Raw genomic sequence first — 14,878 nt, 5'->3', positions numbered from 1 at the left:
CCACAAAGAGACCTACGATAACAACAAAAAGAACACGCCACCAGACACTGAACGCACCCTTATATCTCGAAGATTGGTTACCTAAGCGATACACAAAAATAAGCTTGATCCCTTCTCCCCTTGCCGCCCCCCACCCCCCTTTCAGACAGAACAACGAATCCAACCTTCACAAAGAAGGACTTGTAGTTTTCAAGACTGACTTTCCAAAAGCTCTACCCTTTTCTCCACTTACTCGTCTTGCGGACAGCAACATCGAGAAGAAGCTGCAGTTAAGTTCGAATAATGGAAGTTTACAAATTTAAACGCGAGAGGTTGGCTTAAAACCCTCTTAGAATGTAGGGTAACAGCACATTTGGCTCGTCTGAATCGATCACCCCAAACATAAATATTGTTCAAAGTTGATATTTTCAAAGGTGAATGTAAAAACAAATGAAACTCTGCTGCCGCTTGTTTTCTTCACCTGGTGCCTTTCCATCAAAGCATTCAAATTCGTATCTTGCCATTTGATGGGATAGATAAAAAAAAGAAATAATTTGCATGATATATCTAAATATGGTAATCAGCAAAATTCAAATGTAACGTATATATATAACGATACGTTCCGTATTTTAACTGCAACGAGAACGAGCTCCTTTTTCACATATGAAACTTGTAGCGGGAACGCGTTCCAAATATCTGAAGAGACGAGGAACGAGCATTCATTCCTTTGTTTGAGAAACACGTACAAGCCTGGCTTGTAGGAGTGCACCGCGTGTAGAAAAGCTTTCGCATTCCTACGCGTAAGCAGTCTTACGTGTCATCGTTTAGTTTGTTATACGGCGAGTTTCGCGGAACATTGCTGAAACGTTTCCGGCAAAAAATACGCGTCGCAGAAGAAAAAAAAAATAGAACACGTTCTGATTTTGAATGTTTTTTTACAAGCCGGTTATATGCCGGTCTCTTTCGCTACAGATTTCTGTCCGGTGAAGCAGTCTGAAGCCGGCGGTGGTCCCAAAGGCAGAGGCACTTTACAACAGGTGTCCGTCGACGGAGCTGTTACTGCAGACGTCCTTCGATCGAATATCCAAGCGAAGGCGGCGAGGGCCGTCACCCCACCCGTGAGAAGAAACAATCCCAGGTAGTCTCCCAAGTCATCCCTGAAATAGCCTGCAATAAAATGCATAAAAAAAAAAAAGAAGAAAACAAAACAAAGTCGGTTTATGCGGAGTATATCCTAGTGTCGGTTCCCGCAGGGGCGCCTCCTCGGTGAAAGCCGAGGAGGCGCCCCTGCCTTTCTGTTATAAGAAACACGGGGTGGGGCGTTGTCTTTGCGCTGTTTGCTTCGTGGGTTGTAATTTTGCGTTCTTGGGAGGGTAATTCCGCAGTCTGATTGACCGGCGAGCGATGGTGACATGCTCGGGATTTAGACATTGACAACTTAAGAAACGCTGAGCTTCTTAGGTTGTCAAAGACAAAATGTCGTTGTACTAGCAAAACACGAAATCAGCGGAGGCGGTACGAAGTTATTTAAAACCAAAGTAAGATGCCTAGTTTTTTTGTTCGTATTTTTTTTTTGTTTGTTTGAGAAAGAACAGTTTTCTTTAAACAACACCTTTATTGTAATAATACCTATATTTCCCATCACAGTCACAAAAAAGTAGCTAAAGTGTTATTGTAAAATATCCAGAAAGAATGATAGGAGCTCAGATACAGTGATCAATTGCAGGACTACGAAAATATCGGTGTACAATATTTTTTTTTAACATCCGATAGCAGCCGACGCTGCGGTCTGATTGAGCCAATCAAGCAGAACCAAAAGTTCATCATCATCATCGTCTTTCTGCGTTTTCTATAGACCAACTCAACTCACTGACGTCACGCCACTGCGGTGGCGCTGCAGTCGGCACTGCGCATGCGCAGACGCCTTACTCTTCCCGAATCTGGTTTTTGCGCGCGCGCAGTGCCCACACCTGGTGTGGGCAAAGCGGGCTTGTTTGGAAACATCGTGTTACTGTATATATCACGGGCTAAACCAATCACGCTTAATAAATGCGCCGTGGTCCTGCGCTTTTTACTGCGCCTGATTGGCTTAACCGGGTAATAGCACACGCATAAAAAAGACAAGCGCCAGACGACGCACTTTTAGCGCTTACTGATTAGCTCTATCAGATTGTGGCGACGGCTGCCTTCGCTCATAGCAGTAAGCAGAATATAAAACCTTTGCATCGCTTATCACCCCCACGAAAAAGGCTGAGTCACCGAGCTGTGGACGCATGCGCAGGTTGTGGTCTATACCGCACTGCACAAAACAGCGCATGCTCAGAAGGCGTTCCACAGTCCAGCAGACAAAGATGGCAGCGCGCAGAAGACGGTTTTTGCAAAGGTCTATGCGGAGCGTAAGTTCGTCTGCCTCTTTTGCAGGGGTTGTGCTGACGTCAGAACGGCGAGCGCTCTCACTAGCTTTGATTGAAGGATAGCGGGTAGAGCTCAAAGCATCTTGCTTTGAGGTCTATACCCACTATCCTTCAATCAGGGCCAACCAGAGCTCAGCGTTCTGACGCAACCACAACCCCTGCGTTGTGCGCACGATCTGCGTTCTTCGGGATGTTTCATTAAGTGCTCTATGCCACGAAGCCATTGTCTAGCTGCACATAGAATAGCGCAACCTACGAGACGAGACCCCCAGAGTTCGGGTGTTCCGTAATAATTCTGATGAGGAAGCTCTTATGCCCGAGTACCACTAGAGCTAGAACGCCTTCATGTGCGCTTCGCATAGCGTGATGCCAACTGCCTGTTTCCCTTTCCCACACCCTCTTCCACCGCCATTTTGTTCCTCTCATTGTTTCTCCGTGCGCCGGAAAGTGACCTTTGTGTCCAGCGGTCCTCCCATCCGAGAGGGAAAGTGTTAATCCTCCCTCCATGGGTTCCACAACGCTGCTCCGAGCTTGTGAGGTAAGGTGCTTGTTTCCGGGAGGGTTATAAGCCCCACGGATTATCGCCGAGAACCAAAATGGCTGCTAATTTGTCGGCGAGTGGTATTACAAAGGGTGGCATCACCCTAGCAAAGCGCACATGAAGGCTTCCTTACCAGATCGACAAACAGAAACATCACACACCGACAATCGTCGCGCATGCAGAGGGTGCACTCGAAGGTGCCTTTGGCTACCTTTGGCAGGCTTGCAATCTCTCGGTGCTCGTAAAGTAACCACGAGTGATTACAGGCCTGCCAAAGATAGGTTCGCGTTCTGTGCATCCCGCGCACATTTGAGGCTTGTCGGTGTTGTCTGTTTCTGTTTGTCGCTTTATACTCTACTCACCCTAGAGGCGAGACTGCAGCCAAAGCTACGCGGAGAGCAAGTCGTCTGCTTCTTTCGCAGGAGTTGCGATGATGAAAGAACGACATTGAGCTCTGATTGACTTTGATTGAAAGGGTAGCGGGTAGACCATAATACTAGATGCCATGAGGTCTACCCCCAATGTTTTGTTTTTCAATGAGCCAATAAGGGCTCGGCGTTCTGTGATCATCGCAACCCCCGCGCAATGAGCAAGCGACTTAATCTCCGCATAGGCGCGATCTAGCCCGCTCCCTTAATACAGGCATTTCTAGCGCGAATGCTCAACCAGCGGAAGAAGGCTTCAAAGCAGCAACCTCGAGCTCTTGCGCTTGTGCCATTGACTGCAGTCTCAGCTGAAAGGGATGGTGAACCAAAATTTGGATTTCAGAAAACAATGAAGGAGGGGTAGGCGGGACGCTAGAATCCGTACAACACCACCCATAAGGCGATATCTCGAATGGACGTCCGTATTTTCGGAAAAAAAGGTCTCGATTGAACGAAGCCCACGAGGCGCGTGACGTCAACATATCTCGCTTCCTCCCCTCTTCGCTTCGCCACCTCAAGGCGGCGAGGCGGAGACGACGCGAGGCCGTTTCCTCTCTTTCTCGACTTTTCTCGGAGAAACAAGACGTTAATATATCTCAAATGCGCCTCCTCCTCTTAGAAAAATACGGTCATCCGTTCGAGATATCGCTATATGAGTGATGTTTTGGTGTTTGTAGCGTCCCGTTACAGGCTTCTGCTGCCGTGTTCTGTGGAGTCCAGATTTTGGTTCAGCATTCCCTTAAAGGGAACCTGAAGCGGTTTTAAATATGAGAAAAAACACCTGAACCTAGTTAACGAGACCTCATCCATCACGAATATCGTATTCGTTTGGTCATTTTCTGCGCGGATTAACCGGAAAAGCGCCTTCAAAGGAGTGCCGAAGCCACGCCTCTCCGAAGCAGAGGGAAAGGGGAGAGAGGAGGAAGCCCGACAGCCGGCGTCACAAAAGGACCGGCTGGGGGACCCCGCCGCGGATGGCCGCGCTTTCCTCGTAGCTGCTAGTGTCTTTTCGAGCCGTCGTCGTTCTGCCGCTGCATAGCGCTTGCTTTTATCCCTTGAGTGGTCATGCTATTGACTCAATCGCCTGTCGTGTTGATTGTTTTCTTGTTTGTTCACGGGTTTGCGGAATTCTCGTGGCACCGAACCAAGTGACTCGTGCTGTGTTGCACGATGCCGTACTCCTGTGTAGCCGCCAACTTTCACGAACAGCGCTCGTCGCAATTGTTCTTCCCGCTTACTGTCTTTTCCACTTCGTCACCGAGATTTTAAAGGGGTGGGTGGGTTTGAGCAAGTACACCGTTTTTTGTTCGAAATGTGTTTCGGACGGCGCATATGAAAACTATGTACGTATGGGTTTGGGTCTGAAGAAGGCTCGCCTGAATCCGACGCTCTGCCGACCATCTTTGAAAGTACAAAGGCAATTCAGCGCATTAAAAGTCACAAGCCAAGAGGAAACGTAACTGGCTAGGAATTGTAGGTCGACTGTTCTAGAAAAAAACTATTACGTTATTAGAATTGTGCAGTGTGCTAGAAAAGCCGCGATCATTTAGCCGAATAGCGGGTTTCTATTCGCTCTCTTGTGTTAACCGCCTTATATTAGTGTTTAGTGTTGGTTTCTTATATTGTTGAAGTTACCATATTTTCCAGACCGACTTCGGTCCGGGAAATCTGGGAAACAAAAGACAACAATCTTGGGTAGTCCAAGATTATTTTCTTTTGCTTTTAATCTACTCGGCTACCCAGTCACGTGGGAGAGGAGGGCTTGCTCTAATAAGTAGTCATGCAATTCATAATGCGACTTTCACGGTGCAACTTGTTTTAGCATAAACTTTTTTTTTACAGTTGCTGACATTATTTGAGGTCACATAATTTTTAAACGTAAACCTAAATTGTGTTAAATTTTCCTTCCAAAGGTTCATATTCTCTTCAGGAGAGCCTTGTGGAAATACAAAGCATGTGACTTTCTGTTCTGAATTGAGTTCTTTTTTTACAAGTTACGCAGTGTTTTCCGTACAATGTTTCTGTAATGCAACAATTCTTTGTGCAGTAGAAATGCGATCGGACGATGATAATGCTTGGTGGCGGTGTGATGCAGTCAACAAATCTTGGTAAAAGTATGCGAATGTAGAGGCCCAGGAAGCTTTAACGAATAAAATTAAGGGGTGCGGGCACACATCTCCGCTTTAGTTTGCGGCAAACAAACTAAATGCAACAGAGGGTACTGCTATGACAAGGATGGACCTTTTGCGCAGTTATACGCATAGTGCCCAAGGACATGGCGTTGGCAGAACGGCGACCCAATTTTATCACCCGTCTCATCTCAGGGGAAGCTCTCCCGTCGCCCGAAGCCGATTATTGGCCTCGAGATCGACCTAGAGGTGGCACTACGGTCGCGCTATCATCATCATCAAAGCGGGGATAGGAGAACGGCCGCCCCATAGACTCTCCACGTTCGCGCGCGAGACGGCGTATATTCTTGCGTTTATTTTGTCGCATACTATCGGTGGGAAAACAATTCTAGCGGAAAAGGATGCGGTGCTGTTCGGTGCTTTAGTGAAGATCGAATTGTGTTGCAAGCGTGCGGCCTAAATTTATATAATCACTTCTGTGGGTGCGTCGTCTGCTCTAGGCGGACGTTGGAAAGCATGGATCAGCACGACTGATGCCTGTCTCCGGCTGAACTGGAATATTTATGTTAAATATTCGTTTTTTTTTCCTTAAATGGATGTATTGGCTCATCAACGTGGCAATTAAAAAAAACAATAATTCCAACCCAGATAATATAATACTGGTATTGTGGGCTGTGAAATCGCAGCTTCAATGCTTTTTTTTTTACTTCTAGCTTTTGCAGTAATAAAAATATTTATAATGAAGATAAGCTAGCCCCGTATTGGAAATTATCATGCTGTTGAGTTCCTCTGCCCTTTTACTGTGCCATAATGTGGGTAAGTTTTGTGGAGTCTGAACAAATCGACTGCGTTGCGATGAGGAGAGCGTGTCTCTTCTAGTTAAGACCTGCAAAGTGCACAATTGGCAGGACAACTGAAACAAGGGAAACAAACTGTTCTAATACATCTGCCGTGACTGTAATAAACGGGTGTGACCGAGCAACGCAGCAGTGTTCCTGTTATTAAATGCTTTTCTCGGTAGTGTGAGTTCACCCGCTTCAGTTTTCTTGGTGAGGGCCGCGGATGTCAAGAGGCTAATACTACAAATTTCTGGCTAAATAATCTTGTATTCAACCACAGTAGACTCTGCAACCCCAACAAACGACGCGCACTACGACACAGACAGCATCGGCCGCAGCGATACTCTTTTACTGATGGGGGCTAGACCTTTACGAGACTTTCCGATCACCCTCCGCTCTCATCTAACGTAAGACTGGGCAGTTCATCGATTAACTTTCAGATTATTCAAGTAATGCTTTAATTGCACTTTTTTTTTTCTGCCGGTTAATTGGAGTCTTGTGCTCGAGAAAGTCAAGAAGGAGTAAAAAATGCCTGCTTTAATATTTTTGGCGTCTTTATTTCTTTTGTGACACTGGCTTGCACGGTAAACCACTTCTTGCTTGTCATTCCACCGAGGGTGATTATACTGTTTAAATAATAACTTAAAGAATACTTCATTTTAGAAGGCTTTCCGTGTTCATATTTATTTAGGACTCACAACGTAAAGTTAAGAATGGGAATGCAATAATTATGACTTAGTAAAACCAGTAAAAAATGTGCAGTTTTAACGTCTTTCACGCAATATGACCGGCGAAAAATCAACATACGGATTTATTGATTGATTAGTCCATTAAAGGATACCGATCAGTCGGGTGAATTTTCTAATCAAACCGCAGACCCACTCAACATTCAATACTTTATGAAAGCCACGGTTTGTGCGAGAAAACAAAAATACGTGGGACGAGCGATTGTATACAAACCAACACACTAAGATTATGGAAGCTTCCGACTTATTGATAATCGCTTTGCTGAATTTATACGCGTGGGAAACGATACAACACAACCTTTAGTAAGAAGAAACGGCAAGAAAAAGAAGACATTAATAAGGAATGTCAAGCTCAGCCGGAAACGGGCTTGCCTCGTCGAGATCCATGCTTCTGAGCGCGCGCCCGTAGCAGACGACGCACGGCGGTATCCCCGCTTTCGCGCGTTTCCAATTTCGGCCGCACGGTGGCGACACGGTTCGATCTCGACACGGTTCGATCTCTCTATGTTTGTCCTTTGTCCCTCTTGTTCCCCTTCTCCAGGGATTACTTTCGTCGCGAATACTATCCCTTCAAACCACTTCAGCCTTGATGAACAATGCAGTCTGCACGCTCACGCGTGCAGCAGCTGGCAAGCACGAAGGCCGATGTGTGCAGAATTCCTGTCCTCTGACGACCGTTTTGGGAAGGGTCACGCTAATCCGGCTTGAGGCGTCCCGTCAATAGCACTCCGTTTATTGTCAACGTTTTAGGTTACAATAAGTAGCGGTCAGTACGTTCCTGAAGGTACAAAGCCGGCCATGTCGCTCGCGTCCGCGCAAGCGGTTCCTCGTCTCTGTGTTTATTACTGCGGGGGGTCATTTTCCTACTTCGCCAAAGGCAGAAACGCGTACTATGTCACGTCGAGGGTCGTTTGGACACATTCCTCTTTCGGATCCACCGAAAGATTTCGAAAAATCAGAAGCCGAACCCGATTTACAAGAGCAGAAGACCCGGCGCCCGGCAACTTCCGCAAGCGACGGAGCAAACGAGAATCGAGATGGTCCTTTTATGACGTAGTGGCGCGTCACGCATGGCTAGCCAATGGCGTGCCGCTGCGGCGATCGCTTCTGATTTCTTCGCTTTTTTTCGCGTTTAGGGATTATTTTGGGTCAAATGGTTGTGATATTTGGACTCACCAGGCACAAACGCGTCAGAATCAACCATTAACTCATTTTTTTCGAAAAGCTCTTCAGCTTCCCTTTAAAGGTGAACGGAGTATAGTGGGACTCGACCATTACGGTCTTCGCTCCACCGTTGCTTTAGTTACATAAAAAAAAAGACTGCGTTGACCATATTGCAATGGGAGAGTGACCCCGGGTCCTTGGATTATTTTAATATTCTACTTTTATTTTTTAGTGCCAGGTGACCTGTCTGTACTTTGTTGACCATTTAGGCCAGAGAGCAGTGGACGCTTTACGAACCAATCGGATCTACCAAACGGCATCAAAATCCCAATATCATGGTTTTCATAATTATGTGATGCCTATTTTATTAGCTAGACAAATCAAAATCCCTGAATTCCCCGTGCCTCGCCCTTTATTCATGTGTTCGCGTTTTCGTGTGTTTGAGCTCTATGATAATTTACAATACACCGTGGGTTAGCAATGTTACTGCTGTTATTACTATGCTTCCCATAGGGATATTAACCCCAGCCTGGGGCAGGAGGGAGATAAAATTTATAGAAATTTAAAAAAAAAATGAATTGGGACACACATCTAGCATTTTATTTCTAGCACAGTACACTTCTTCTTCCTCCTGTCTCAAACTCAGATTAATGACACTTTGGTAAACATTCACCAGCTCATCTGCACACTACCCCCCCCCCCCCCCCCCCGTCCATCAGCTCGTCTGCGCACCGACTTTATTTTCGGCGCTATTCTTTGTATAAGCCCAAATAAGACCGCAGCCAAAAGCTAGAATAAGCACTAACAAACACACAGGCTCAAACTAGGTCACGCTGCATGCATTGAGCGTATTTGGCTTAGCCGTGACGCTGCTCTTTTGGCGCCGCTTAATTGACCCGGTAGGCTCGTAGAATCGGTGAGACAATGTATAAGAATCGCACCCTAATAGCGATGTCACACCCGATAACCTTGAAACTCACTTACCCACCAGTAGAGGTCTTGGAAGAAGCATAACCCCAGCAACGAAGATGCATATTCCAAAGCACTCGCTGAAGCTATCGGCGTCCACAAGATCCATGTAAAACACCGGAACCAAAATCAAAGTAGCTCCGTTGCACCAACCTACGACTATGGCGAGGAATGCATGAAGATAAAACGCGTGGCAAAAAGGCATCAAACACAACGACACTGCACAGACAAAGAGACTGACGGCCATCATAAAGTTCTTGCCGATGAATCCTTTGTCCGTAATCCAACCCGATCCCATCCTTGCCGCCAAGTCTCCCATCGAGTAGAACGTAAGCAGAAGGACGGCGTTCCACTTGGAAATATTCCGGTCCGTCGCAAAGTCCACGATGACAGCGAGGTACGTGGACATAATGAAAGTGCTTATGCCATTGGAAAAGGAGAGTAGGTAGAACTTGGGTAATTTCAGATACGAAGGAAAGTTGACATTGAAGCGAATGTTTGTCTTTTTCGGTCGGACTTCATGTTTCTGCGTCTCGTAATATGCATCATCGATCTCAGACCCCTCAGACAACAGACTTTTGACCTTCTTGCTGCGATTCTCCGTTTCGGTGAAGGTGCGTACGCCATTTGTTAGGCCTGAGTATGGAACTTGTGTGTATTTCAGGTAGCCATCCCCTTGGTGTTCCTTTTTAGCGTGGTGATACTGTTTCACCGTTGACAGACATTCCTCACTAGAACTCATTACGAGTTTCGCACCCTTGACACATTCTTCATTTCCACTAACATCCGAATATATTTTTTCCTTCAAAGGCAGCATTAATGCTGAGCTCTCTTTGAGGGCAACTATTCGTTTATGTGACGCCTTTGTAATGTTGAGACCGAGCTGTGCACCTTTCTCACTAGCACACTCTAATAGACTAATCTCATTCTCTTTGTTTTCATCCAAAGGAATGCATGCGCTGTCCTTGTTTTCGAAGGGTGGTGGCCCTGGTGTTGTGTCTGGAGGTAGTCTCTGCAAAAGTGCCCCTGCAGTAGCGTTCAACATGAGAGCGCCAGCGATTAGGAGCATTCCCCTGGTGCTGTATTCGTCGACCAAGCATTGGAATAATGGCGGGAATATAAGTCCTCCAATAGTGAGTCCCGCGTAACTTACTCCACAAGCGACAGCTCTGTAACGGGTAAAGTGTTGTCGTATCACGGCGGTAGAAAGTGTGATAAAAGAGATGGCGATACCTGCAAACAAACAAATAAAAGTGATAATTAAAGTGTTGTGCATAAGATAATATTTGTAATATAATCTTTGAAGTTTTAGCGCTTTTCTCACGTCCTTCTTTTCCCCACACCTTCTCCGCATTCAAAAAAATAAGAAAAGAATGTTTTTTGTTGTTTTTTTTTTTCGAGCGTTCAGCGAAATAAACTCAACTTTCTTATTCTTGGTAAAGCATGAAAAGTAAAATAATAGATTACTAAATAATTTTTTTCTCCACAGAAATCTGTTCTACGCTCGACGTTATGTAGCAACTTAATATCAGGACAGTGCGAAATCTATTATGATATAAACCGGAGGTCTCCAAACCCCGGTTCGCCGGCCAGGTCCGACCAGCGCAAGCCTTCCGACCGGAACGCGGTAGCGGTCCTTCGAATGAAGCTTGGCACGCGGCAAGCTTCAAGCAAACACTCAGCTACCGGCCCAAAAAAATATGCATATAAAAAACAAAAGATAAAAGACGGCGGCGCGTTTTCTTTTTTTTTTAATACGCACAAGAAGATACTGAAAAGAACGAGAGAAATCGCATCGTAACAGGGTGCTCTCGCCATAACTAAAGATTTTCATCACCCCAGCATCACCATTCTCAGTCCTCCGTATCGTGTCTCTGTAACTAAATTAAAATGATTTAGCGTGCTCGTGTACATTGTTTCAGGATTAGTTTCATCATTTTTTTGTCTTTTTTTTCATTGCACGAATGGACCGAAGTTTTCACGCGCTTTAATTTATGCCTGGTGAGCTTTCGCGGTAACAATTGCTATGTAACGTAAGTACATCAATATTAAATTTCAAATTGAAACATGTGTATTTATCAAACTTAGTTTTTTTTTTCACTAATACTTACTCTAACATTCATTCCGTGTTTAAATTCTTACCTAGTTTTATTAGTTTAGTTTTTACTAGTTTATAATTACTATTTTTCTTCCCGGCCCTCGAGAATGCGACAGAGGCCTAATTCCGCCCCTTAGCCAAAACATTTGGAGACTTCTGGGTTCAAAGTGACTGAGCATTTTAGTAATATAGATATTTTATGAACAACTTTTCCATCCCAAATTTTCTGAGCTGTACCTGTCCCATTTGATTTTCTCGTCATCGGTATAGTTAGGTAAGTCAAGAAGCTGTTCTTCCTATAGTCGGATGCAACCTAAGAACAATCTTTTAGCTCCACCCACAAGCGCATTGCGCCCATCTGAAGTGCCTCCGCCGTCGAGAAAGTAGTTCGCTAGCAACGTTGCTTTTTCTTCCTCCAGGAAACCTGTCTTAAACTACTACAATATTTATTTAATTCATTCAGGACATTTAAATAAGTTAGAATACGTTTTTGTCAACGAAATAGCTGTTTAGTAAAGAAAGAAAGTCATGTAGAATGTACCGTCTTCCCAATTAATTTTCTGTCCAAGATACTGTCTAACATACCGTCTAACATACCTCTCAGCAGTGCTAAGCCTCGCGCCCGCTTCGGAATTTTCGTTGGCGATAGCGTCGCTGGATTCTCACGTTGTCGCGCAAAAACTGCTGCAAACGCAAGCCGATGCCATCAAGATTTTGTGGCGTAACCTCGGGCACGTAAAACACGGTGCAAAAAAGCAGAATAATTGTCACGAGAAACTATAGCATCGCGTTGCTAAGACCAGCAGCCATGTTGAGCTTTTTTTTTTTTTTCAAAAGGATCGCGATTGGTCCACAGAATCGTGACGTCATGAAAACAATTGGCTGGCGTTTCTCGGCGTAGGATTACATTTTCCTCTGAGAGGCATTTCCGGTTTTTTCTTAGCTTGCAACCGACTATAGCAAAATCTTTATTTTACCATGCATCTATACCCTTCGCTTCTTACTCTCGCAACACAGCGCGTTTTGAGTGCAAAGCAGTAATGTAAATCTCAATAAAGAAAATGTTAATCAATCAATTAAGCGCTAAAACACATTCATTCATTTCAGATGCCTAAAATGAGCCTCACAAAAAGTTCTACAATCGAAATTTAGGTTTTACAAGAACTTAAGCATTTGATAACCAAAGTAGCGTGCACTCACCATATATAACTCCCAAAAAGACGACAAGGAACCATATCCCGTTGGCAAAGAAGCAGACGGAAACGGCTAGGCCGCCGACCAGGCACGCAGGGACAGTCAACTTCCAGATCCCGTGACGCCTTCCCAGTGTTCCCGCTACAGGACCTACGAATTCAGATTGCATATTCCAGTCACACGACATATTACCGAGTCCGGCACTTTAACAAACTGTATTCGAGTGATTTCATTCTAGATACTTTGAGTGTGCTGAGCATGACTGTTTTACTCGGCATCTAAGAAAAAACATGTGGCTAATGGCATGAGAGTTTTCATTGGAATGACAGTCACATGCACTAGATAGGTTTACTCCGGAGCTTGAGTAATTGTGCAAATTTTAGATGATTGAAACCATAAGGAAATAAGAGCCGAAGCATTTTGTTTTTTTTTCTTTTCGTGAAACTTAGAGTGTGGCGTCGATTATAAATTGTAACTCGATTAATGGTCACCCTTTTTTGATTAATTAATAGATTAATCGGTCACGTTCATTTTCATTCATAATATTATAAAAAAGACAAAATTTCGATCTTCGTTGATTTAGCTGAATATGTACAATTTTAATTATGAACCAACCTCGGTGCGGAGTTGAGAACAGTTGAAAGACACTCACGTTCACAAATGCACGAGAAAAAGAGGTTAGTTGACATTCTCTGGCAAGAGCGATCTACTTTGATCGTTCATAATAGTATCTGCTGCTCTAAACGGACACTCGCACAGCGTTGAAGTGGCCGGGATACGTGTACCCTTCCGCACTTATCTGGAGTTACATATCTTGGCCCTACAGGTTAGTTCTAGGTTAAACTTTCACCTAAAGTTCGCTCGTCATGCGGGTGTTCTCGTGCACGTCTGCGTGGTAAAAGCGTTTAATATTTATTTCCTTTTGGTTCCTCAAAATTTTACCGATTCACAGATTAAAGAATTAATCGCTATTAAAGTATTACTTGAATGATCGGTAGGTTACTCGATCGATTGCCCAGCCCTAGTCAAAATACGCACTGGAAGAAACTGCCGCGTTTTCTACTTTCCCCCCTTTTGTTGTGCTTCAATGCGGATGCATGACGCTCACTGGAGAATAGAAGGACAAAATCAGAGACGCGGCATGGGACAAACGGCATTTTAAAAAAAGGTTTGAATGTCAACTCAAGCGAGTAGGCTCCGGGTTCTCTAATTCTGCTCGGTGAGATGGTAGAGACTCTGCAAAAGGCTATAGTTGGTGACAGGTTAAGAATCCAGTAGCTGTTCCGCCTCCGGCGCGAACTTTCTGCCTTTGATAGCATTAAACCTATGGACCATTTGCTATATTACCCAAGCATCAAGGAGAATGTAGGGATTGGTGTTCCACGCGCCACACGTGCTGGCCTCAGCAGCAGTAAATTTTCTAAAGCAAAAACCTAAAACAAATTGTATCTTGCACGCGCGTTCGTCCACGCTTTATTTTGGTCATTTACTTCGAATCTTTTATGCGGGGAAGGCGTGCGCGTGTGGCGCGTGAACACCAATCCCTGCATTCTCCTTGATGCTTGGGCAATACAGCAAATGGTTATTCGTATCATGCGCAATCAGAGCCCGGTTCAAGAAATGAGCGGGTAATGAAGGCGGAGTGCCTACTGAATTTTTAACTCGTCACCAACTAGTACCCCCGTAACAGTATAATATTAATAGAAGCAGAATTGAGTGCAGCACCACGTAATCCAAGATGCCTTTATCGTGTACGCTGCCCCTCAATATTAACGTTTATTATTTTAGTTTGTGCATATTCAGGGATCAGGAGTCAGTGGCTTGTCTCTCAGAAAGGGAAAGGAAATTGCTTCACAGTAACAGTACCACAGACCTCCGACGCAGAGGAAGATACCCATCAGCGTGACAGGCCACGACGCCTCTTCCCTGGTGATGTTCAGCGAGTTCAGAAGCGCCGTGTATATGATGGCAGCTGAGCGAAAAATGCCAAAGGCGAAGATGTTGCCCCAACAGCATCCTGCGGCCACGATCCAACTTGTCGATGAGTCCATAAGCAATCCTTCCGGTCGCTAGCACCCCGAAAAGAAATAAAATATAGTGTCTATATAGAGCTCGAGTAAAGTTACAGGAATCAGCCAAACGTCAATTTATCTAAAAATAACAAAGGTCTAACCCTTCACTTCTTTTGGCGGTTTGTTAAGTCGTCATTCATAAATTATTATCGTTTCTTTTTTTCGCCGATGGAAGGAAAGTTTTTGATCAGTCTACTTGATTTTTCTCTAAGAATTGCGGCAGGAACCTGCACTTATGTGATGAAAAATGTGGGAAAGTCAACATCGATTCTCGTTAAACTGAAGACTATACAGCTTCACCCTATGCT

At 44.8% G+C, this 14,878-nt stretch overlaps 1 protein-coding gene across 1 annotated transcript; it reads right to left on the bottom strand.

Moving 5' to 3' along the window:
* Positions 1-897: 897 nt before the first annotated feature.
* Positions 898-14,574, bottom strand: LOC115309679. The gene is made up of 4 exons (XM_040217051.1): positions 14,372-14,574; positions 12,505-12,648; positions 9,222-10,439; positions 898-1,146 (listed from the first exon to the last, which is right to left on the bottom strand). Exons 1-4 carry the CDS (start codon positions 14,547-14,549, stop codon positions 926-928), a joined length of 1,761 nt encoding a protein of 586 aa, XP_040072985.1. The 5' UTR covers positions 14,550-14,574; the 3' UTR covers positions 898-925.
* Positions 14,575-14,878: the final 304 nt, after the last annotated feature.

The sequence above is a fragment of the Ixodes scapularis genome, unplaced genomic scaffold (genome assembly GCF_016920785.2).
Source record: "Ixodes scapularis isolate PalLabHiFi unplaced genomic scaffold, ASM1692078v2 PGA_scaffold13__105_contigs__length_92229423, whole genome shotgun sequence".
NCBI lineage: Eukaryota > Metazoa > Arthropoda > Arachnida > Ixodida > Ixodidae > Ixodes > Ixodes scapularis.
Note: the sequence above shows the minus strand (reverse complement) of the source record. Positions and strands in the feature narration are given on the sequence as shown.

What these genes read in the sequence shown, in the direction of transcription:
- LOC115309679 (XM_040217051.1), bottom strand. Translation starts at nt 14,549, where the DNA reads ATGGACTCATCGACAAGTTGGATCGTGGCCGCAGGATGCTGTTGGGGC. An exon ending in TATCTTCCTCTGCGTCGGAG is followed by an intron (nt 12,649 to 14,371) that starts GTCTGTGGTACT and finishes CTGAATTCGTAG; the next exon opens with GTCCTGTAGCGGGAACACTG. An exon ending in CTTTTTGGGAGTTATATATG is followed by an intron (nt 10,440 to 12,504) that starts GTGAGTGCACGC and finishes GTTTGTTTGCAG; the next exon opens with GTATCGCCATCTCTTTTATC.